Below are 21,624 nucleotides of genomic sequence, written 5' to 3'. Positions count from 1 at the left end.
GGGGCGGCGGGGCCGTGGTGGCGGGGCCGGGCCGGGCCGGGCCGTGGGGCCGTGCGTGTCCCGCCGTAACGGCCGCGTTTCCCGCAGGTGACATGAGCTCCCAGCAGTTCCCCCGCTCGGGCGCGCCGCCCGCCGCCCTGGGACCAGCGCCGCCGCCCATCCCCACCAGCGGCTCCGCCGGGATCATCGCCCCAGCCGCCACAGGTAAGCGCGATCTGGGCCCCGCAGCTCTCGGCCCCGGGGGCAGGGAGCAATCCCGGCGTCCCCTCCCCTTTTTCCGCTCGGGCGGGAGGAGCGGCCCCGTGGGTGGCGGCGGCCGGCCCGAAAGCTGCCGCGGTCACGCATGGGGAGAACAGCGTGAGAACCAGTTTAGCTGCCGGCTCTGGAAAGCGCCGTTCGGGCAGGGTTGAGCCTTTGATGCCGGGTGTCTCTGCTCGGCTGCACCTCGTCTCGTCCACTGTGTGTTCTTAGAATAAGTGATGAGTGTACATGGGAACATCTCATGTAGCTGGAAATGAGGTCGGAACTCTGATTCCAGCTCCTCTGTCCCTGCCACAGTGACAGGTTTTCAGCAGGCCACCAGAGGTGGCTGAGGGGAGAGCAGCTTTGTTTTCAGCAGGGTTTATACTTGTTTTGTAGCTTGTTATTCCAATATATATGGCATTAAATGAAGGGGTTTTCATGCTAACTGTTTGATGTGGGACTTAATAGCAGTTATTTAGATAACTAAATATTTTTCACTTGAAAGCAAAGTTAGTCAATCTTTGTTTAAAGAAGGTGTTTAAATGGACTTCTCAGAGTTGACCCTGTGTTGCCCAGCATTGCCAGGCCCATCAGTTCTGAGGGGAACAGGCAGAATCCGTGCCAGAGTTCCCAGGGTTTTCCTCATTGGAATAGGTTTAATTGTAAGGATGAGTTTCTGTAATTTAGACATTTCTGACATGTCGTCTCTGACCTAGTGGGTGACCAAGGTGAACCTGTTAAAAGTTTTTCCCTTTTTCTTTGTTTTCACTAGCGAGTGATGAATCCAGTCGTGACTCAGAAGTTGCTCCCAGGGAGCACATGGGCCCTGGTGGCTCCATCCAGCCTCGGGAGGAGAAGCAGGAGCCGGTGGTTGTTCGGCCGTATCCACAGGTCCAGATGCTGACACAGCACCACCCTGTCCAGTCTGGTGCCCCTGTGACAGTGACAGCACCACCAGCACATTTGACTCCAGCTGTGCCACTTTCCTTTTCAGATGGACTTATGAAGGTAATGAGGAGGCTCACGATTCAAAGGGGGATGAAATCCGATCTGTATTATGAGTTAGTGTTGAGAAAAAATAAATTACACCAAAGCCTTCTGTGCTTTTGTTTCTGAAGCTTTCCCTGCTTGCCTCTACTAACTGTGCAGTGCTGTGTGGGTTTGGCTGGCCCACATGATACACTTGTTGGTATCTCAGTGTTATTTTTTAGGGGGGTGTATTTTGTTTCTCTCTTAAGAGAACAGTGATTTCAATCGGTTTCCGAAATCTTCTCTTTTCTCTGCAAGATATCAAATTAACTATTAATACCCAGTGTCTGTAGGGCAATACCATAGCCCTGACAGATTCCACTGGTGACTCATGCTGTATACCAGCAGCTGCATATTTCCAGTAGAAAAGTACTTTCTTTGTCCCTTTCCTTGTTTGGAAGAACTAGTTGTTCCTGTCCAAATATTTATCCATACTTGCATAAATTCTCTCTCCAGGCTTTGACCCTCCCTAAAATGATTTCTGCTTCAACACAGAGCTTTCATTTGAAGTTGCCAATGTTTCTGTCTTCCCATTTCCTGTAGCCTCCCTTGAAGCCCACCATGCCCAGCCGGCCCATCGCTCCCGCTCCACCGTCTACTCTCTCAGCTCCCACCAAGGTCCCTGGACAGGTGACTGTGACCATGGAAAGCAACATACCACAGGCTCCAACAATTCCTGTGGCAACAATCAGTGGGCAACAGGTCTGTTTCTTTGGTGGCTCTTCTCTTCCATCTCACTGCACGGTCAGATCAATACTAATACTGGTACAACTGGCTTGGGCTTTTTGCAGCAGGAGGGAAGGTAAAGAAAGCAGGTTTCCCTGTTTAGCGACACTGACTGTTGGATCAGTCCTGCTTGGAGCATTAAACCTCAGCCTCAGTTGTCACCAGCTCTTACAAGCTGCTGCTTTGTTGTAATCATCCAACTGAGGTAGCACAGCCAGGCTGTGATGGCAGAGCCATGCCCAAAAGCTGAGTCTTTCCTTAAAAGCTCCTGCTGTGTCAGTGTCACTGGAGAATTTCTACTGTAGAGAAACTGCTGGAATTTATCACTGCAGTGTTCTTCAGCTCTCCTGGGAGCAGATCAGAAGAGACTAGTAAACATTTCATGAGTTTGAAGTGTGTTCTTATTTGAAACTGTTTTGTCAGAACAAACCATCACTAAACCCCTGAAGCCTCAGGGTTTTGATGTAAAATGCCTTTAGTTGAATTTGAGTTAGTCTGGGTAAGAACATGCAGCAATTTCAGTGGCTTTATCTTTGTTAATATCCCTAGGAAGCCTAGAATTATAAGAAAATAGAATTAATTTGTTGCAGCATTTGCCAGGTTCCTACCATTCTCTCAACTTTATTGGAGGGGTGGTATGAAACTGCCTTACTGTCACCAGTGGCAGAAGAGCCAGCTCTGTGGTGGTTAGGGTGACTGCTGGGTGACTGTCACCAAGTACCAACCATATAAACATCAGTGAAACAGTTAAGTATTTATATTTTCCAGTGTCAGCAGGCTCTGTAACTTTATCCTGTACAAACACCTGCCTCTTTCTCAACTTGTAATGTATGCAACCTCGGTATGCCAAATATTTCTCCAAAATCTCCCTTCTGTCTTTGAGGCTGAGATATGGTAATGCTGTGGCCATTAATTTTGTCAACACAGCTGACTGTTGTTTTGCTCTTGAACTCTGTAGGGACATCCCAGTAACCTGCATCATATCATGGCCACCAACGTGCAGATGTCCATCATCAGGAGCAGCGCTCCTGGGCCTCCGTTGCACATTGGAGCTTCTCACCTGCCCCGAGGTAAAGATCCCTGCTTTCTGTTCACAGCCTCTCAGCTGGTGCCTCTGGCCCTCACCTCTGGAATCCTCCTCGATGCTAATGCAGCTAATTCATCAGCTATTAGAACTGCTAGTGTGAATAAGTGACTGCTGGCCTCTTAGGAATTATGTTGCCTTCAGCCATTTAGGCCAGGACTGTGTGACAGTGTTTAAAATGCTGCCAGATCCCAGCACAGCTATTAATCTGGTTCTGTGCTGTTAAAACAATCACCACTTTCAAGAAAAAATATCCCCTGGTAGAGACTGCCCTGCCCTGCTAAATGTCATGGGCAGTTGTGAAGCACGTTCTGGTACCCCCCTGTCACAGGACCATTCATGCATTTTTGTGCATGCTAACACATCATATTGTATGCATTTGCATTTAGCCATGAGTTAAATGCTGGTGATAACTATAGGCTCTTGTGTCCCAGGATTTTGCTTGCTACAGCTTGTAAGGAGATCAGCCCCTTAAAGCAGCCCTGTGCTCAATACAGCCCATCTGATTTCTGACTGCAGCTTTACTTTCAAAATCTCATGGGTTAGGTTTGTAGTTCAACTTAAAACTGATCTGAATTCCAAGTACCATTTGTTATTTCTGTTTCCTTTTATATTCAGTGTTATTTGGTCACTCAAGAAAAATAAATTGACATGAACAAAGACTTTATCTCCTCTAACTAGAGCACGTGGAAGGACCATGCAGCTTTATTTGTAGCCAAAATAGAGTTGTTCACTTCATTCTTGGGGGACAGTTGCCACGCTTGGACTCTCACTTAGTGCACATTTTCTTTTTTTTCCTGCTCTTTTTCTCTTGGCTTAAATATTAACTTTTGAGGTAATAATTTCAATTAGAGACATGTAGAGAAGTCTAGTTCACCAACTGATTGCAAGGCTGTTTGCCTTCTACAGTGGTTTTTTTTTAATGATCAGGAGTCATCAAACAGTAGACAAATTAATCAATTGCAGGTTTAGTTGGTGTGAAGTTTGGGGTTTTTTTGGTGGGGGGGAGGTGTGGCTGCTTGTTTTGTTTTGTGTGGGGACTTCTTGTTTTGGTTTTCTTCTATTGCATGTGTTTTTGTCTTCTGAACTTCATCAGGTGCATTGAGATCATTGCTGATACCAGGTGACTTATTTACACATTAGCTGAATTATTTCTACTGACTTCCATAGCTTGGAATAAGAAACCTTGAATTTGCAATACTGTTTGCAATACTGTAGGGGAATAAGAAGTACCACTGAAGCCAATTAATTTAAAATAATATCTACCCTTCCCACATGGTGGTGTGAACCTTATTTTTAAACCAGCATGCCCTGAGCTGACGTGCCTGTGGAATGCATTAGGACTGAAAAACCAGCCAGTGTCTGGGGTCGTGACGGAGCCGTTGGGTGCGCGGGATTTTAACGCGTTTGATTTGTTCCCCAGGTGCAGCAGCTGCTGCAGTGATGTCCAGTTCCAAAGTAACTACAGTCCTGAGACCAGCTTCCCAGTTGCCAAATGCAGCCACAGCTCAGCCAGCAGTTCAGCACATCATTCACCAGCCAATCCAGGCAGGTAGCAGCCAGGCAGCTCTGCACATCGTTGACTGCCAGCTCTAAACTCTTCCTAGCCTGCACCTGTAGTGTATAACCTCTAATTGCCTATTTTCTGGGCTGAGGCTACTCTCAGCTCTCTTCCAGATCTATTTTCTTTCTTTCCTTCATGGACTTGGTGCTAGAAATTGCATTTTGATTTGTCTCCAAAGTGCTTAGAAACTGGGAAAACAATTTATTTCAGACATGCTGAAGTTTTAAAGTTTGAAAAATCTGGTACAGTGTGTTGGTGTTCATTTACTCTTCAGTATATGAATTGATGTAGAATTTAAAACATCTCATTTCAATATGCTTTTGTATATCTCAGCTTGTGTATGTTTATAAGGAGAAGATTGTAGCTATTATCTCCCTACAGTAAAGCTGGTGTTCAGTGTTAGGACAGAGGGTTAAACATCTTCACTTTGTGCTTTCAGTTAGGAGCTCGATGTAATCATTTTTGACTTCCTGTGTATACTTGGATTGGGATTTCTTTTCATTCTGAGGGGAACTGACCTTTGGGGTTTTTCCTGAAGACCTTTAAGAGATCTGTTCTTGTTAACTTTGTTGGTTACTGACTCTTATGACGTACATGTGTTAAAAACCAGGACAGATATGCTTAGGAGCTTGCAGATCAATTCAGAAAGACTGTACATTTCTCAGAATGCCAAAACGTAGTGACAAAGGTATAGGGAAGCCAGTTTTAACCAAATAATTCCTAGTTATTCTGTAAACAGCAGAATTTCCTTCCTGAATGTTCTCTCTGACCCTTTTTTTTTTTTTATAGTCTCGTCCTCCTGTGACAACTTCAAGCACTATTCCTCCTGCAGTGGTGGCAACTGTCTCAGCCACGAGAGCTCAGTCCCCTGTTATAACCACAACAACAGCACATGCTACAGAGTCAACCCTCAGGTAAAACCTACAGTGCTCTGCCTTGACAGAGGCTGCAGCAAGGGGAAATGCTTGTTAATCATCCAGAGCTGATAATCCTCTAGATGTGGGGTGATATAATATCAAAACAGTAATGCTTGCAGAATGCAAATGCTTTCATTTCTTTGACTAAAAGTAAGTATAAACATGAGGTGTTGTTCTGTGTTGTGAGAAGGAAAGAACTTAGTGAATCAGTTTTGAAGTCCTGCTCCCTAGACAGCAGAGTTTCTGTTATAGGAACTTGTGGCTAATTTGGCCTGTGTTTTTTATGAAGGCACAGTTAAAAGTGACACGTGCATGTTGAAAAGCATCCCTGACATAAAATCCCCTTTATGACCTGATAAGAGTTATGAGAAGGCTGCCCTCCTGGTCGGGCAGGTGAGGACAGAACAGTGTAGATCAAATTACCTACCTTGTTTTGCCATGCGCCTGACAGCAGCCTTGCTCTCACAGGGAGGAGACCGAGGCCTGATGTGTGTCCCTGTGTTTTATCTTTCTTTTTTTTTTCCTGATGGTTACTTTTGTTCCTCTGCAGTCGGCCCACGCTGTCCATCCAGCAGCACCCGCCCTCTGCAGCCATCAGCATCCAGCGGCCGGCGCAGCCCCGGGACACGGCCACGCGCATCACGCTGCCCTCCCACCCAGCCATAGGCACTCAGAAGCCACAGCTCCACACCATGGCTCAGGTAAACTGCCTGAAGGAAATGCCCTCTTGCTGCTTCAGATGTCTCTTTTGTTTGTAGCTTGAGGGCTGAGATTAAACTGGGGAAAAGAGTTAGGATGAGGTTAGAAATTCGTGTTATTTACAGTCAGTGCAACATAATTCCACACGAGGTATAGATTTTAAATGTAGTAGTCTTTTAACTGTAAGGTTTTCTTTTCTTTTCCTAGAAAACCATTTTCAGTACTGGTACTCCAGTGGCAGCAGCAACTGTGGCACCTATTTTGGCAACAAATACCATTGCTTCAGCAACCACAGCTGGTGAGTGTTCATAATGCTGTTGTGGGAGCATTGTGGGCTGTAGGTTTTGTTGGGTTTTGTTGGCTTTCCTCTTTGAATGTGGAACCTGATAATTTTTGAGCAATTCTTTCTTCATGGTAAAGACTGCATTTGGAAATGTGTGAGCAGGCTTCAGGAGAGAAATTACTGGGTTCTTTGGGGAGGTTGTCTGGTTTGGGGGGTTTTGCACTCTTTATTTGGATCATCACTGGCCTGGTAGAGCTCCAAAGAAAGATCTCTTACTAAGTTTTTTTTTTTCCTTCAGGTTCTGTATCTCACACCCAAGCGCCTACAAGCACCATTGTTACCATGACAATGCCCTCACATTCTTCCCATGCTACAGCTGTCACGACCTCAAACATCCCAGTTGGTGAGTGATTTCAGTTTTTAGAGGAGTGTGTAGCTGATGCTTCCATTTTTCTGTTTATGCTGGCAGTGTTTGTGCATGTTAACAATTAAGGAGGGGAAGAAAATCAGTTCAACCTGGGAGAAGCCGATTAACTGGTCTGCTGTTTTAATTCTTTTAATACCAGCAAGAAATAGATGTTCTAGGAGAAGAAAGTAATAAAATGGCTCACTTACTTCCTCTGTTGAATTCTTAGACAAACTTGGGCCTTTTGGCATTTTTGAGCCTGCACTGGATATACTGAAAGTTGCAACTGCTTGGTGATAGAGTATGGCTTTCATAGTTGATTTTGTAAGTTACTTCCTGTGCTTCTTGAGGTGTTAGGTGTAGCCTAGTTGAGTTTGATTAGTGTGTTCATTTAGAGGTAAAATACTAAGGTGTGAAGGTGAGAACTTGATTTGCCTGGATGTTGGAATCTGCCTGAGGTGTTTCCTACAGAACTGCACAAGTTTCCTTTTGTTCGTCACTGTTTTCCCCCTGATCACCTTGTTCCTTTGGATTCTTGTAATGTCTTTTCTGATCCTAAATTTCCGTGGGGGGAATGTTGTATCTCTGTACATCAGTGTTTTCCTTTTCATGGCCTCTGTCCATGTATACTTGTCTGCCTTGATCTCTGTGAAGTTCTGCTTTCAAAACCTGGATAACTCAGTTCTTGACAGCAGAAAGGATTGGGCTGATCCTAAAGAAAATTAACTTCATTTGAGCACTGAAATGACTTTGTTAGCAAGTATAATTTGTATATATATTTAGAATATCCATCTTTTCTGGTATAAATTGATGAGAATTGCTTTGTTCTTTTCCTTCAGCCTATTGAGGAAACTTATCACTATGGATAGGAGATCATCTGGAGAGGGCGTGGGTTGTTTTGGGTTGAGAGGGAAGGGATTAGTACTGGTTGTTTTTACAGGATAATTAATATTGCCTTTGCAGTGTTTACCAACTTCTCCTTTGACGATTAATTGATTACTTGTTTGTCTTTATGCAGCTAAAGTGGTTCCCCAGCAAATCACACACACTTCTCCCCGGATCCAGTCTGATTACACAGCAGAGAGGAGTAACCTCATACCTCTGTCCAGCCACCGGGCATCTCCAAACCCAGTAGCAATGGAAACCAGAAATGACAACAGGTGGGGGGAGAGAACAGCTCTGTCAGTGAAAGTGTGTGTGAGTAGGGTTTGAGTGCCCTGCAGCTCTTCTAGGCTCTGATATGCTGGAAATAATGTTTTAAAAACCTGGGGGGGGGATTTGGTAGTTCTGAATCAGTCATGGTAGTTGAGATACTTGATAGCTTATGACAGATGAGATTGCAAAATGCAGGGAGTGGGTTGAAGGTGAACTGTTGAACTCGTGTGTGTAACACTTGCTCTCTTTGATGCCTGTAGGCAGTCGGTACCTGTCCAGTTCCAGTATTTCTTACCTACATACCCCCCCTCTGCCTACCCTCTGACTGCACACACCTACACCCCCATCACCAGCTCCGTGTCCACCATCCGCCAGTATCCAGGTAAGACCCACTTGGGGCAAGCAGACTCAGATGCTTTGTTGAGCTTTTAGCTTATATATGAGCTTTAGTGATAGAAGGAGCTAAAAGGCTTTTATGGTTGATTCTGTGACAATTGGTCACAAAAAGTCTCTGATGACTTGCTGGCTAAGGGGAAACCCCATGGGCAAAGTGGTATTGAACTACTTCAGAGCCTACTAAATCCAGTTAATAACAGTTTTCTTAGGAGTTTAACATTCGATATCCTGGAGTTTGCATCTCTGTAAGTAAAAGTTTTTGATTCTACAAATCAAAACAGGTCAACTCCTCCAAACCAAGCCAACTCTTCAGTGCATTTTCATTCCCTGGTGTTCTGACAAGCACTTTTAATATCTTTTCACATGAATGGACAGTTTGAGAGAGAAACCTGAACCAAAAAGGGAAAAAATGAGCTGCATTGCACACTTGTGTTTAGAAGAATGGAGCAATTAATGTATTTGAACTGTTGCAGTAATTCGCTCTCAAAAATGATGCTCAGTGTGAGCCCATGTAGTCAACCCAAACTTATACTGAGTGGTTTAGGTCTCTCTCTAATGTGATAATTTCCACTGTCCAGACTGTAGGAACATGCATGATTTGGATTTTCATGGAATATCTGTGTCTGCTGGCAGCATGTTACCTATGAGCAGTATAGAGGGAATTCAGAAGGACTTGGAGGTGGCAAAGCCCATTTGTTGAATGGGAAAGTATAGAATCATGGAGTTGTTTAGGTTGGGAAAGACCTTTTAAGATCATCAAGTCCAACCATTTACCCGGCACTGCCAAGCCCACCACTAACCCATGTCCCCAAGTGCCACATCCACATGTCTTCTAAATCCCTCCAGGGATGGGGACTCCACCACTTTCCTGGGCAGCCTGTGCCAGGGCTGCACAAGCCTTTCTGTGAATGTTTTTTTTCCTAATATCCAGTCTAAACCTTCCCTGACAGAACATGATTGCACACGGTCAAAAGTTCCATTTTCCACAGTGTACTGAGCTGATTGTAGGCTAATGCTAATATTTAGAAAAGCAGATGTAGGTTCTTCATCAGGAGATCGTCAACAGAGACATTTTGCTTGTTAAATTGACTTGAAGCATCTGTGGAAGGTATTAATTATGGCAGCTGGTGGTGACAACTGAAAGCAGAGGATACAAGGTATGAGGAGGGACATGCCAGGAGCACAGCCAGGTGAGGGCTTAGGTAAAAGGACAGAAGAGACTCACTGAGATAAGGAGAGTTTAATGCAGAATTTGGAGGAAGAATGTTGCCTTTGGCTTTCCAAATGCTGGTTGTTTTTTACATAGTATCCCAAAAGAATTTTGCAACAACACTGTTTCATGTAAGCTGTTCCACTAAGAATTAATATGCCATGCTTAATGCAGAGACATTTTCAGGGACCTGGTGCAGATTTCAGGTTTTCGACAGCTGTTTTTAGAATGTCTTGTCAGCACAAGAACTTGATGGAAATTCTGTGTCCATGACAAAACCAGCTTTTTCTGCATTGTTAACAAGCAAGGCCATTGTTGGCAAGCTCACCCTTGCGTTCTGTGCACGGCTGCAGAAATCCTGGTGCAGCTCTGTAGAGACTGGAAATCTGGAGACCCAGGGAGTTCAGACAGTCCAACAGTGTTGTTAAGTGCTACCTGGGAGAACTGTAATATGCTGTATAGTGGATCTGGAGAGATGGAATCATCGTTGTTTAGAGCTGTGAATTTACTCAAATTAATTGAACTTCTTAGAGCAGGTGTTTCATTGGGAACATTACCCTGCCACTAAAATATTTTGTGTTTATTTGAGCTGTGGAATCCAGCCTGTAATTGTGAGCCCTGTTCTGAGCCAGATGAGGTTGTACTCAACTTCAGAGTTGAGTTAGCTTCAGAGAATAAGAAATTACTTAGGCTTCTCATTTTTTTTTCATTTATTTTTTTAAGCATAGAAAATGCCAAGCGTTGGTACTTGAAAGTATTATAAAATAAGATAGTGAGCAAAACTAAGCACAGCTTTCTGAGACTGCAGTTTGAACCTAACTTAAAAGCAGAATTAAGCTTGATCTTTTCTCTCTTGTTGCAATTTGAAATAAAAAAAAAACCAGAATGAAAATCACCGGTGATGTTTAACTCTTCTGGCAGACAATCTGGTCTCTCTGCTCTCAAATTTACTAGAGCAACAAGCAGGGTGGCAAATTTATTTCTCAAAATAAAAAACCAGTTTTTGAAAGTTAGTATTTGAGTGACAGGTGGTAGAGGGAACTGAGGTGACCTGCTGGGTGGGTGTGATGAGGTGCCTGTGTTGCTGCTCCCAGTTTCAGCCCAGGCGCCCAACTCGGCCATCACAGCTCAGACCGGCGTCGGAGTGGCCTCCACTGTTCACCTCAACCCTATGCAGCTGATGACAGTCGACGCGTCCCACGCCCGGCACATCCAGGGCATCCAGCCGGCTCCCATCAGTGCCCAGGGCATCCAGCCAGCTCCCATCAGTGCCCAGGGCATCCAACCAGCGCCGATCGGGACACAGGGACTCCACCCCGCCGCTCCGATGGGCGCGCAGGGGCTGCAGCCAGCACCCATCGGTGCCCAGCAGCCACAGGGCGACACCAAGGCCTCGGGTAAGAGCACCACACAAGTCCTCGCTTCGGGCCGAGGAGGAGCAGCTGAGCTGCTGCCCTACATGTTTTGGCTGTGACTGATGATCCTGTTACAGTCCCTGTGCTCCAGAGGTGGACGCTGAATACGTTCATGCGCGTCTTCTCCCCACAAATATTTCTGAATTGATTTATTTTTAAAGCTCACCGGGCAGAGCGTGTGGGTAGCCTTGGATGGGTTACTTCAGTGGGAAACACTGGTAGTGCCTGAACTTAAACAAATCCCTTCAGTAAGGCCCTGTGGGATAAGTAACTTCAACGTGAGCAATGTTCTCTAAACTGTTCCAGCTGTGCAGTAGATCCCAGGAACAATCAGAATACAGCCAGGTATTTTCTGTGGTCGGTAACCTGATCTTGGGCTGTGAGAGAAACCATCCTTCATTAAAAATAATTGGTCTGATGGAGCCCCGACAACTTACTGAAGGAATGGGATATGGCAGCCAAGGGAATATGCTGTTGCACAGCTGGCAGACTGTGTGGTGACTTCCCAGCTGTCCACACACTTTGCATCCCTTAGCTGGAAAACAGGCTCTGGCAGGAGATCAGAACTTGAACACAGCTTATGGAGCTTACTTGCAAGTGGCATGTGTTGCCATGTAGGCTCTACTAGGAGTATTATTCTGTTGACCCAGTTGTATTGGTGATCTCCCTAGTGATTTCTGCATTTTCCATGTCTCCTGGAAAAGATTATTTCCCTAGCAGCAGTTGTTAGGCAGGAGGTAGTTTCCATCTTCCCTGCAGAAGGTTCAGTGATCAGATTGCTTGTGGCAAAGATATTGCTTACAAAACAGTCTGAAAGCACTGCAGTTAGAGACTGAGGGACTCAGGGAGCATGGACAACATATGCTCTGCAAACACCTGCTTTGTCATCACATTTCCTTGAGTAAAGGCTGCTTTCTCCTCTCTGTCTCTGTTCTCCTCTGTGCTGTGTCCATGTCCATCCTTCCCAGCAGTAGTCTTGGCAGATGGAGCCACCATTGTAGCCAATCCTATTAGCAACACATTCAACACGGCTACTGCAGCAACTACAGTTGTGCAAACCCATAGCCAGAGTGCCAGTGCCAGTGCTCCAGCCCAGGGCTCCTCCCCGCGCCCAAGCATCCTCCGCAAGAAACCAGCCACCGATGGGTGAGTAGAACTGAAGGTGACGTGGGAATGACACTTCTGTGCAATGCAGCCCGGCCAAGTGGAATCATGTCAGTGGAGATAAGAAAAATTCTAGCATACTGTTCAGTCAGCAGTGCTTGTGAGCAACCTGCTGATCTGTGAAACACTTCTTTCCCTCCCCCTGGGCAGGATACAGTTTTCTGTACTGTCAGTAATAAAATGAGAAGGACGGTTTGTCTCCCAGCTTTTGAAAGTGACCTTTTGAGGGAAAGTGGATTTGAGGCTTTGTTGCTTAGTGTAATGAAAAGAAAGAGTTCATAATCTACTAAAATTAGAATTCCATGCTTTGTCTTCAGTGCTTTTCTTGGAAGAATATGTGGATGAGTGGAAAGGATAGGATTAGTACCCTGCTGTGAAATCTGATTAGGAAAAAGGGAGGGAGTAACTTAAACTCTTAAAATATTTTATGTTGCCTGTCTATTTTTAAATGCCTGAATAAAGAGGCAAGAGACAGCTTTAGAATTAACAATGCATTTTGTCCCTACTAACAACCGAAAGCGTTTGGAACTGATGTGTCCTGTGAGACTAAAATTGCATATTTTTTTATTGGGGTGGAAACCCTTTTTAAGGCAGAGAAGCTGGAGGCTGTAAAACTATAAGAAATTAAAGAAGCAGAGGTAGATCACTGAAGAACGTTTCCATTTGAGAGGCTGATTATTTTAGACAACAATTTCACTTCTGGTCCCATAGGAGACTGAATAGCCTCTAAAATACTTTAATCAGCCCTGTGCTGCCTGACATCCATACTTGGGGCTTGAAGTCCTGGAGTCAGGCTCTGACACGGTCCAGTCCAGCTAAAGGGAGCAGATGCCTGTCTGAGGACTGTTTAGCTCCAGGTGATTTGCTCAGTCTGGAAGCAGCAGTGCTGGCCAGTGGCATGGCCAGACCCCTTTGTCCACTGCTGGAGCCCGACAGTCCCAGCAAGGTGCTCTGACTGGCAGGATAAAAGTAAAGCTGCTGTTCTTGGAGAAGCCCTAAATCGGGGTGAGTCTAGGCCAGAGCAACTAATCTTTTATCTTAAAATATAATACCTAATTTGAAAAATAAAATGAGACCCTTTGTGTAGCAAATCGATTATACTGGAGACAGAGAGCAGTGATACAGTGGTAACTCCCATCCTGTTTTGTGTAAGAGAGAGCTGATTCCTTTGCTCTCAGGGGTATTTATCTTCACAACAGAGGGGTGGGAATAATGGATCCGTCTGTCTCTTACAGGCTGGCCGTCCGGAAAAGCTTAATTCCCCCTCAGCCACCTGAAGTGGCCAGCACACGTGTGGAGAACACCATGCGAAGCACCTCTGGATCACCGAGGCCTGCGGGGTAAGACTTCAGGAAACAGCCAACTGCCTCGTAACAGTTTCATTACATTTGTTTGAGTTTTGCTCTTTGGCTGTTGGGGAGGTTTTTTTTTTCTTTTGGGAAGCAAACTATTTTGAATTTGTTTGAACAAAGTTGAATTAATGCTGTGAAGCTGAGGCAATGGCCTTTAAAAGCTGTGGTGATGAGCTTTCACAGAAACAAACAAAACCCCTCTGCTGTTGTAAGAGGAGAGGCCTCAAAACTTTTATTCTGTAGTGCTTAGAAATTAATTCTGGCACAAGGTAAATGCAGCTTCTGCCCTGCTTCAGTTGAATTCACTGGCTTTAAAATTAATTGTTTTATAACTGTTAAGGATAGTGGGAGCTCCTGCAGAGGATGGGGCCAGTACAGCTTTGGGTAAAAGTTCCTCTTGGCTGCATTGTGAAACTGTTTTGATCCTTTTACAAGTGTTTTGAAGTTACCTGGAATTAGTCATGAGATTTGCTTCTCACAGTGAGTGGAAAAAAAGTAGTATCTCTAATTAATAAATACAAAAGATTAAAAAGGGAGCGGAGGAGGAAATGTAACTGAGATGAAGCCTTCTGTTGTGAAACATTTTACTGAGCCGGGTGGGTGCAGGAAAAACTGGATAGTCTGACTATAGTTTGGCTTGTTCACTTTGTGCTGGATGTTCATGACTAAGATACAGTTCACTTCACTTCGTTTTGCTTTTTTTTTGTGTTACAGTGGCAAGCCAAAGCCTGAAATTCACGTGTCCATGGCCACTCCAGTCCCAGTGTCTATGGAGGCGGTGTCTAACCAAGGCAGCGAGCAGCCCACCATCGCAGTGCCCCCAACCTCCCAGCAGCCCCCCTCTGCCATTCCAACCATCATCGCGGCAACCAGTCCCACCTCACAGCCTGCAGCAGCGCTGTCCACCATTCCAGGGGCTGTCCCGGCCCCTCCGCCGACTTCCACCACCATCGTGGCAGCACCAGCCCCTCCATCCACCATGAGCGGTGCCCTGTCAGCAGTGCTGGGCCCTGTGGTACCAGAGATCAAGATCAAAGAAGAAATGGAGCCCATGGACATCATGCGACCGGTGTCTGGTAGGTGGCTTCTTTTGTTGTTGAGACACTGGAGGAATTAGAAGGATTTCAACACCTCCATCCTGAAAATGAAATGACATCTCTTCCGTGTTAGCACAGAACACCAGGGTTCCCATATGCCTTGTTACTCATAAACTTCTTTGCCTTCTCCCTAATCTCCCATGAAATCACTTATTGTAGCTGTTTTGTTCATATTCAAATGATCCAACTCCTAAGAGTCTCTGTGAATTCCTTGCCTAAAACACATGTGCTCAGCAGTGGTACTAATATATTATGGAACAGCTCAGTTAATTCAGTTTTCTCTCAAAAACTACTGTTCAGGTCCAATGGCCTTTCTTGTATGTGAAAAATTCGTGACCAGAGTAGGACTTCCTAGGGCCCTCCTGTGCATATTTTTCTCTACAAGTTTTCAGAATATTCATAGTATTGCCTTACTTATCCAGCCTGGCCGTAGCTGCTATCAGATGGCATGAGGAGTAAAATCTAGATCCTTACAGATCTCCTTGGACACTGTATAGTGGCAACATTGTAGGAATGCATCCCACCTTCATGAGTATCAGAGTTCAGGTTTAGTTGTTGGTTTTATTGCTCTCCTGAAAGCTGTATGTTATCCTGTGAGGAAGCAGCTCCTTGCTGTAGATGTCTCTGGAGCACAGGCAAGACAGCATTAAGCTCTTTGGAGTGGTTTTGTCTCCTCCTGGCAACTGTGGGTATGCCAAGTTGTCAAAGAGATCCCATCCCAGAAATTTTGTGCTGCAGCCTTAGTCCCAGCTGATGGAGGTTTTCCCTCCAAATATCAGAGAGTGTCCCCTCAGACTACTTGCCTCACTGCTGCCCAACTCCAGAGATGTGTTGATTGGTGCAGTGACCTGCTCATGGGTGCTGAGGGCCTGGCAGTACAAGCAGACTCCTGCAAGGAGAGTGCTGCAGTCCTGCTTTGATTCCATACTACTCTCCTACCACAAGAGGAAAGGGACTTGCTTGCAGCACAGACAGATGCTAGCATGGATGCCTTTTTGTAGCATTAGACTAACATAAGCCTCAAATATAAACCAACTGAGGGACAATTGGCTCTGCTCTCATCCTTTACGCCTTTGTATATGAGACACTAAAGACTTCAGCTTATAGGCTTGTCCTAATAATTGCTGCTGGTTAATGTCTGGCCTGTGCATGCACTTCACACTCCTCACAGTGTGCTGAAACAGGAGCTACTGTTGGAGGTAGTGTTCAAACAATATGTTACCTTCACACTGCTGATGGTTTGGGTCCTTTTTTCCTTCCTCTCAGCAGTCCCTCCTTTGACTACAAGTACTGTGTCTCCATCTTTGGCACTGCTGGCCAACAACCTTTCCATGCCTCCAAGCGATTTGCCACCCGGTGCCTCGCCGAGGAAGAAACCCCGTAAGCAGCAGCATGTCATCTCCACAGAGGAAGGGGACATGATGGAAACAAACAGCACTGACGATGAGAAATCCACTGCCAAAAGTTTGCTGGTGAAAGCGGAGAAGCGAAAGTCTCCTCCAAAGGAGTATATAGGTAACGTCATCTCTGATGCCTTTTTTTCTTATTCAGGTGCCTGTATTTTCTCTTCTGTTTGTTTCTCAGAGAAGGTGCTCTGTCATGCTTCCACTTCCTAAATATGAGTAGTAGAGAATCCAAGTATCTGTTCCTCAGCACTTTCTGTATAGTGCTGTTCAGGGAAAATGACCTTTCTCGACATACATTTTGTATGAGGTAGAGCTTGCTGATCTGCTGCTGGAGTTCCTGTGGATGCTGATCTGCTGCTTTCACTGCTCCCTGATGATAATGTGATTCTCCCTGGATCCTTTTGTAGATGAGGAAGGCGTCAGATACGTCCCTGTGCGTCCCAGGCCGCCTATCACACTGCTGCGTCATTATCGCAACCCTTGGAAAGCTGCTTACCACCATTTCCAGAGATACAGCGACGTCCGGGTCAAAGGTCAGCCTCGGGATAGGGCAGGGAAGAAGGGAAGGAGGCTACACAGGATTAGCAATAGTTTTGTAAAACAAAAAATGGTGTGCTTATTGATGAATCTAGTTACGAACAGTGATGGAAACTTGCTCAAGAAGGGGATCCTTGTAAAAGATGTCACTTTATAAAAGATACCACTGTGGCGACAGGCTGCAGTTGAGTTTTGTCATTTACTACCTAACACTTGCTAATTTAATCACAAATCTTCTAGGTTTAGTGTAACTAGTCTTGTCAACTAACAAATGGGCTTTTAAGAAGACTTTTTTTTCCTAAAATGAGGAAAATAGAGATCAGATACTGTCTTTCAGACTTTTTAGCTAATATCTTGGAATTTTTAAGCAAACTGGCTTTTCAGAACTGTGTAAATATGTTGAGGGAATAGAAGTAGTACAAGATGGCCTTCTACTTGTTCAAGGCAGGGTGTTCAAAATGCTGAGCGCTACATTCCTTAAATGGGAAAAACGAGTTATAAGATAATCTTTCTGGAAATACTCATAACCTGTTAGTAAGTGAGAGCAACAGTCAGCTGCGTGGCAGATGGGAAGTCACTTTCCTGTCTGAATCAAAACGTTGGTTATTGTCATTTGTTAGGACTCAGGGGGAGGCAGGACTTAGGTTAATGTTGTTTGAGAAGAGAGGCCTGGCCACCTCGTGAAATTTGAGTACTGTATCTTTGTGTTTCCTGTGACAGAAGAGAAGAAGGCCATGCTGCAGGAGATTGCCAATCAGAAGGGTGTATCCTGTCGGGCACAAGGGTGGAAGGTCCATCTCTGTGCGGCGCAGCTACTACAGCTGGTAGGTACATGGGGCTTCCAGCCTCCCACAACACAGGGGAACACAGAGCTGTGTGAGACAGGAGGATGTTGTTACAAACTCAGTGCACTGGGATACCATAAAGGAGCTGGTGTGTAGTGCCCAAAGGGAGTGGGATGTGCTTTCCCCTTTCTCAGGAATGTGGCATAAGTGGCTTGGAAACTTGGAGTGTTGGTTTTGATCCAGACATAAGAGCTGATGTATTTTGTACAGATGATCAAAACTGGCAACTCCCTCCTGCTGATGCACAGGTCTGAAGAAGCGTCTGTTTGGGATGGTGCGGCTGATCTGAGGAGGCAGCACTGATCCACATTCCTGGATGCTTCTGTTTCAGGTTGGGGGTGAGGTAGGTGCTCTGCATTTTAGCACCAAACTCCCCAAAACCTCTGCATTCCTGGAATAGTATTGTGAGAAGTAGGGGAAGCCGTTGTGGTTAGGATCCATGTTTATTCAGAAAAGGAGAAATCCTGTAGATAGGATGTGAGTAGGAATGATAGTGCCATGCTTTGTCGGAGGCTCCATCGTCCGAATCACAGACAGGAGCAGCTGAGAGGGGAATGGATTATCACCGTCTCTGTGTAGCTTTGTTAATGTGGGCGAGCATTTGCCAGCCTGGCAGTGACCCTTCTCATGAAGGACTGATGTCTTTTAGACGAACCTGGAGCACGATGTGTATGAGAGACTGACTGCCCTGCAGGAGGGACTCATTCCCAAGAAAAAGGCAGCGACCGATGACGACCTGCATCGAATCAATGAACTGATACAGGTAGGTCCTGTGGCCTCTCAACCCGAAACTGCTTCACCCTTAATTACAAAGTATCCTACTGCCATTAATAAAAGCTAAAGCTGGTCTAAGAAAATCGTGTGGGTTCCCTTCCTGTGTCATCAGTTACAAGAGGCGTTAAGAAAAGGCACAGGGATTGCTTAGACCAGACATTCTGCTGCTAATGACGAGTGTTTCCTTTCAGGGGAACATGCAGAGGTGTAAACTCGTGATGGATCAAATCAATGAGGCTCGAGACTCCATGCTAAAGGTCTTGGATCACAAGGATCGTGTTTTGAAGCTTCTAAACAAGAATGGAACTGTCAAGAAAGTGTCCAAATTAAAGCGAAAGGAGAAGGTGTGAAGACAGATTAATGACTCTGGAAATGGAGAACGTGTACAGAATGGAGCTGAACCTTTTTGTAGTTTGGGTTTATTTTTAAGCAGAGCATCTGAATAAAAAGGGTGAGTTTAGGGAACAGATGGACACGTGAAGCCTGGTGACTGAAGAGATTGTCCTTGATCTTGTCATAATGAACAAAGATTTCTCTCAGGCTCATCCCTTTTTAAAGTCTTTTCAGTCCCACTTGTTTAACCCTCCTGATGTGTCAAGTATGGACACACCTGTAAGACAGGATGTTCTGCAGGGGACACCAGGAGGCTGACATGCAGGTATGGACCCAGACAGCAGCCCAGCCTCCAAGCACTGGGAATGACACCGCTTTCAGTTCCCCCATTCAGTTCTCGTTCTTCTGACCTTCCAGTGTCTGAAGCAACCTTCTTACACCAGTGCCACTGCACTAGGGGATCTGCCACAAAGAATCTCCAACAGCTCAGAAGTCCTAGCTGTCAAGTTAAAGAAAAAAAAAAAAAAGAAAAAAAAAGGAAAAAAAAAAAGTGGGGGGAAATCATTTCAAAGTGATATTGTAGTGTCTGTGTGTGTGTCTGTGTTGGTGCTCTGGGATACTTGTGTTGAAGTACCTCCTGCAAACAGAGGGGCTTCCTGTAGCTGGTGTAATGTTAATTGTACGTACCACATACATCCTGAAAACGTGAATAAAGGAATTGGAGGTTTTTGTATGTGAGCAGTTCGTGTACCTTTGTACCAGTGAAACTGTTCAACCTGCAAACTCGAAAACAAAGCCTTGGAAGAAGCCTGTGGAAAGAATAAAGAGCACGTTGGGAAGCAGCCAGTGTCCTGTGCTGCAAGGGGCGGGGTAAAGCAGTTCCCAGTTCAGCTCCTAAAGATGGAATATGGATTATCCCCCATGCACTTGTGCATTTAACCTTAATATTTTAGAAAGGTTGCCAAATCAGTTCATTTTTAGTCTACTGAGCAGGAAGCTTCAGTTTCATTAATCCAGTTAAAGGGCTGTTATCCTGCCTTTATTCAGAACAGAGTTCTTTCAGAACTTAGATTTTAAAAAAATAGTATTTGATTCTTCTAATTTCCTGATTTTTTTAACTAGAGAAGTCAGTAGAACATCCATATTCACACTGTTCTTACGTTCTTAACACATGCAAACCCTATTTATTTCAGCTTTGGATGGCAGTCTTTCATATTAGCTTGGTTTTACTTGTTCAAATGAAACCACTTCAATTGTAAGATACAATTCTAGTATAATGATATTGTAACTTTGGTATTAGGAAATTTACAGTAACTGTTTGCTGATTTTTATTTTTTTTCCCCTTGGCTAGAAGAAAGAAAACAAAATACCCTTCCAGTTTTACAAGCCTGCAAGGAGTGTGTGGATGTGTATGTTGGAATTAAAAGGAGAGGTAAGACATGAAAAGGTGGGAATCAAACTGCTGCTCCCACCTTGCATTTCTTGTGCCTCAGGAATAGAACCGGTCAAGTATTTGTTTGATGTTTCAGGGTAATAAAACACAGTGCCAACACTCCCATAGGTTCCTGAGGACTCTGCAAGAAGGTCACTCATGATTATTAAGTGGATTTCCGTTGGGTTGGGAACTGTTTCACATGTTGACAAAGGGCTTTTGGGTTAAATCCAAGGCATTACCAGCAAACTGTGAGGTATTTACGGAGGAAGGGAGCAAAGGATTCTTTTAAGGACTGCAAAAGTTAAAAGCTTGCTGTTAGTTAGTTCTCGTAGGTATTCTTATCTGATTCTTTGCAACCTTAGTTTTCCTAAACAGGTATTCAAGGCCTCCTGTCTAGACTAAAAGGATGATGCTGTTCCATAACCTTAGAATGGCAAAAAAGTTGCCCCAGTGCTGTGGAAATCATGTAGATTCCATAGTGTTCCAGGCCAGGAGCAACCTGGTCTAGTGGAAGGTGTCCCTGCCCATGGCAGGGGGTGGAATGAGATGAGCTTTGAGGTCCCTTTCCAACCCAGACCATTTTGTGACTCTGCAGGAGAAAGTAAGACCCAGTGATGTTCACCTGGATTTCTCCAACTCATGTTTTCATGCCTCTTATTTACTGCTTAAGCTTGGATCAGGAATGGCACGCACAAATGCCATTTTACAGTCTTAAAAGAGTTGAGCCAGTTTCTTTGTCTCTTGTGTTTGAATGGGCAGCGAGTGTTTAGTGGGATCTGCTCTTCAGCTTGCTCAGGTGTCACGGTTGTGTTCTCAGGAGGTAACTGGGAAGTAGCCCTGTGGTTTCCTCTATCCCAGCCCGTGCTGTACCCCAGGAACACCTCCAACAGCCACAGAATCTTTTATTACGATAACTCTCGTCCCACAGACCGACCCGCTGGCAGAGATTCTCTCCTCTTAGAATGGATACGGAGCCTGTGTTTCTACCAGGTGTCCTAAAACCCTTGATGGAGTAAGTACTTATCTACGTTTGTTCTTTTTTACAGTGCTATGTAGAAAGGTGCAGGAAAGGATGTGCGTGTCCGACGGACAGTTGGAAATACTAAAAAAAGTAAATTTTAGCTCTGGTGCGGTTGTGCCATTTACGGCTCCTGCCACAGAAGTGATTTCTGCCCGGCTATGACCGTATTTGAGACCCTCCCGGCGGCCGGGACTGTTTTTATCCCCTGGGGCGCGGGACCGGCCCTCAGCGCGGGGCCGAACCAACGCCCCAGCGCGGAGGGGTCGTGGGGGGGCAATAAGGCACCCCCGCTCCGAGCCGCGCAATGGACGCTCCCGGCCGCACGCCCCTCCCCCGCGCTCCGTCACCGCCATCGCTGGCCAATGGGAGCGGGGTTCCTCTGTCACGTGACGTGAGCCCTGCCCCCTCGGACTGTTTGTCTCCGCACGTGCGGCGTGTCACGTGACGGGGAGGGCGCGGAAGCGCGTGTCTCTATGGTCCCGCGCGGGGCCGAGCGCCCGCCCCGCGCCGTGGCCGCGCTGGCGCCGCCCGCA

At 45.5% G+C, this 21,624-nt stretch overlaps 1 protein-coding gene across 6 annotated transcripts in view; it reads left to right on the top strand.

Annotated features, from left to right (window-relative positions):
- Window positions 1-77: 77 nt before the first annotated feature.
- SAP130 (Sin3A associated protein 130) overlaps window positions 78-21,624 on the top strand; it is a 34,674-nt gene continuing 13,127 nt past the window's right edge. Inside the window, exons 1-20 of one of the 6 annotated variants that reach the window (XR_003530692.1) lie at window positions 78-204; window positions 1,016-1,251; window positions 1,816-1,974; window positions 2,957-3,068; window positions 4,506-4,630; window positions 5,436-5,560; window positions 6,114-6,264; window positions 6,470-6,560; window positions 6,844-6,948; window positions 7,970-8,111; window positions 8,367-8,488; window positions 10,807-11,109; window positions 12,096-12,273; window positions 13,527-13,631; window positions 14,358-14,719; window positions 16,007-16,255; window positions 16,554-16,679; window positions 17,404-17,507; window positions 18,178-18,291; window positions 18,494-19,015. Coding sequence is in view for 5 of the 6 variants with exons in the window: in XM_027661924.1 (XP_027517725.1) it covers window positions 93-204; window positions 1,016-1,251; window positions 1,816-1,974; window positions 2,957-3,068; window positions 4,506-4,630; window positions 5,436-5,560; window positions 6,114-6,264; window positions 6,470-6,560; window positions 6,844-6,948; window positions 7,970-8,111; window positions 8,367-8,488; window positions 10,807-11,109; window positions 12,096-12,273; window positions 13,527-13,631; window positions 14,358-14,719; window positions 16,007-16,255; window positions 16,554-16,679; window positions 17,404-17,507; window positions 18,178-18,291; window positions 18,494-18,652 (3,180 nt within the window). In the remaining variant the exon portion in view is untranslated. Of the gene's footprint in view, window positions 205-1,015; window positions 1,252-1,815; window positions 1,975-2,956; window positions 3,069-4,505; window positions 4,631-5,435; window positions 5,561-6,113; window positions 6,265-6,469; window positions 6,561-6,843; window positions 6,949-7,969; window positions 8,112-8,366; window positions 8,489-10,806; window positions 11,110-12,095; window positions 12,274-13,526; window positions 13,632-14,357; window positions 14,720-16,006; window positions 16,256-16,553; window positions 16,680-17,403; window positions 17,508-17,738; window positions 17,872-18,177; window positions 18,292-18,493; window positions 19,374-21,624 lie in introns of those variants that run through there. The other 5 variants (XM_027661928.1, XM_027661925.1, XM_027661926.1 and 2 more) reach the window with 5 other exon arrangements.

Source organism: Corapipo altera, unplaced genomic scaffold, assembly GCF_003945725.1.
Source record: "Corapipo altera isolate COAL_440 unplaced genomic scaffold, ASM394572v1 175, whole genome shotgun sequence".
Classification (NCBI taxonomy): domain Eukaryota; kingdom Metazoa; phylum Chordata; class Aves; order Passeriformes; family Pipridae; genus Corapipo; species Corapipo altera.
This window is presented reverse-complemented; position numbering and strand designations above follow the sequence as displayed.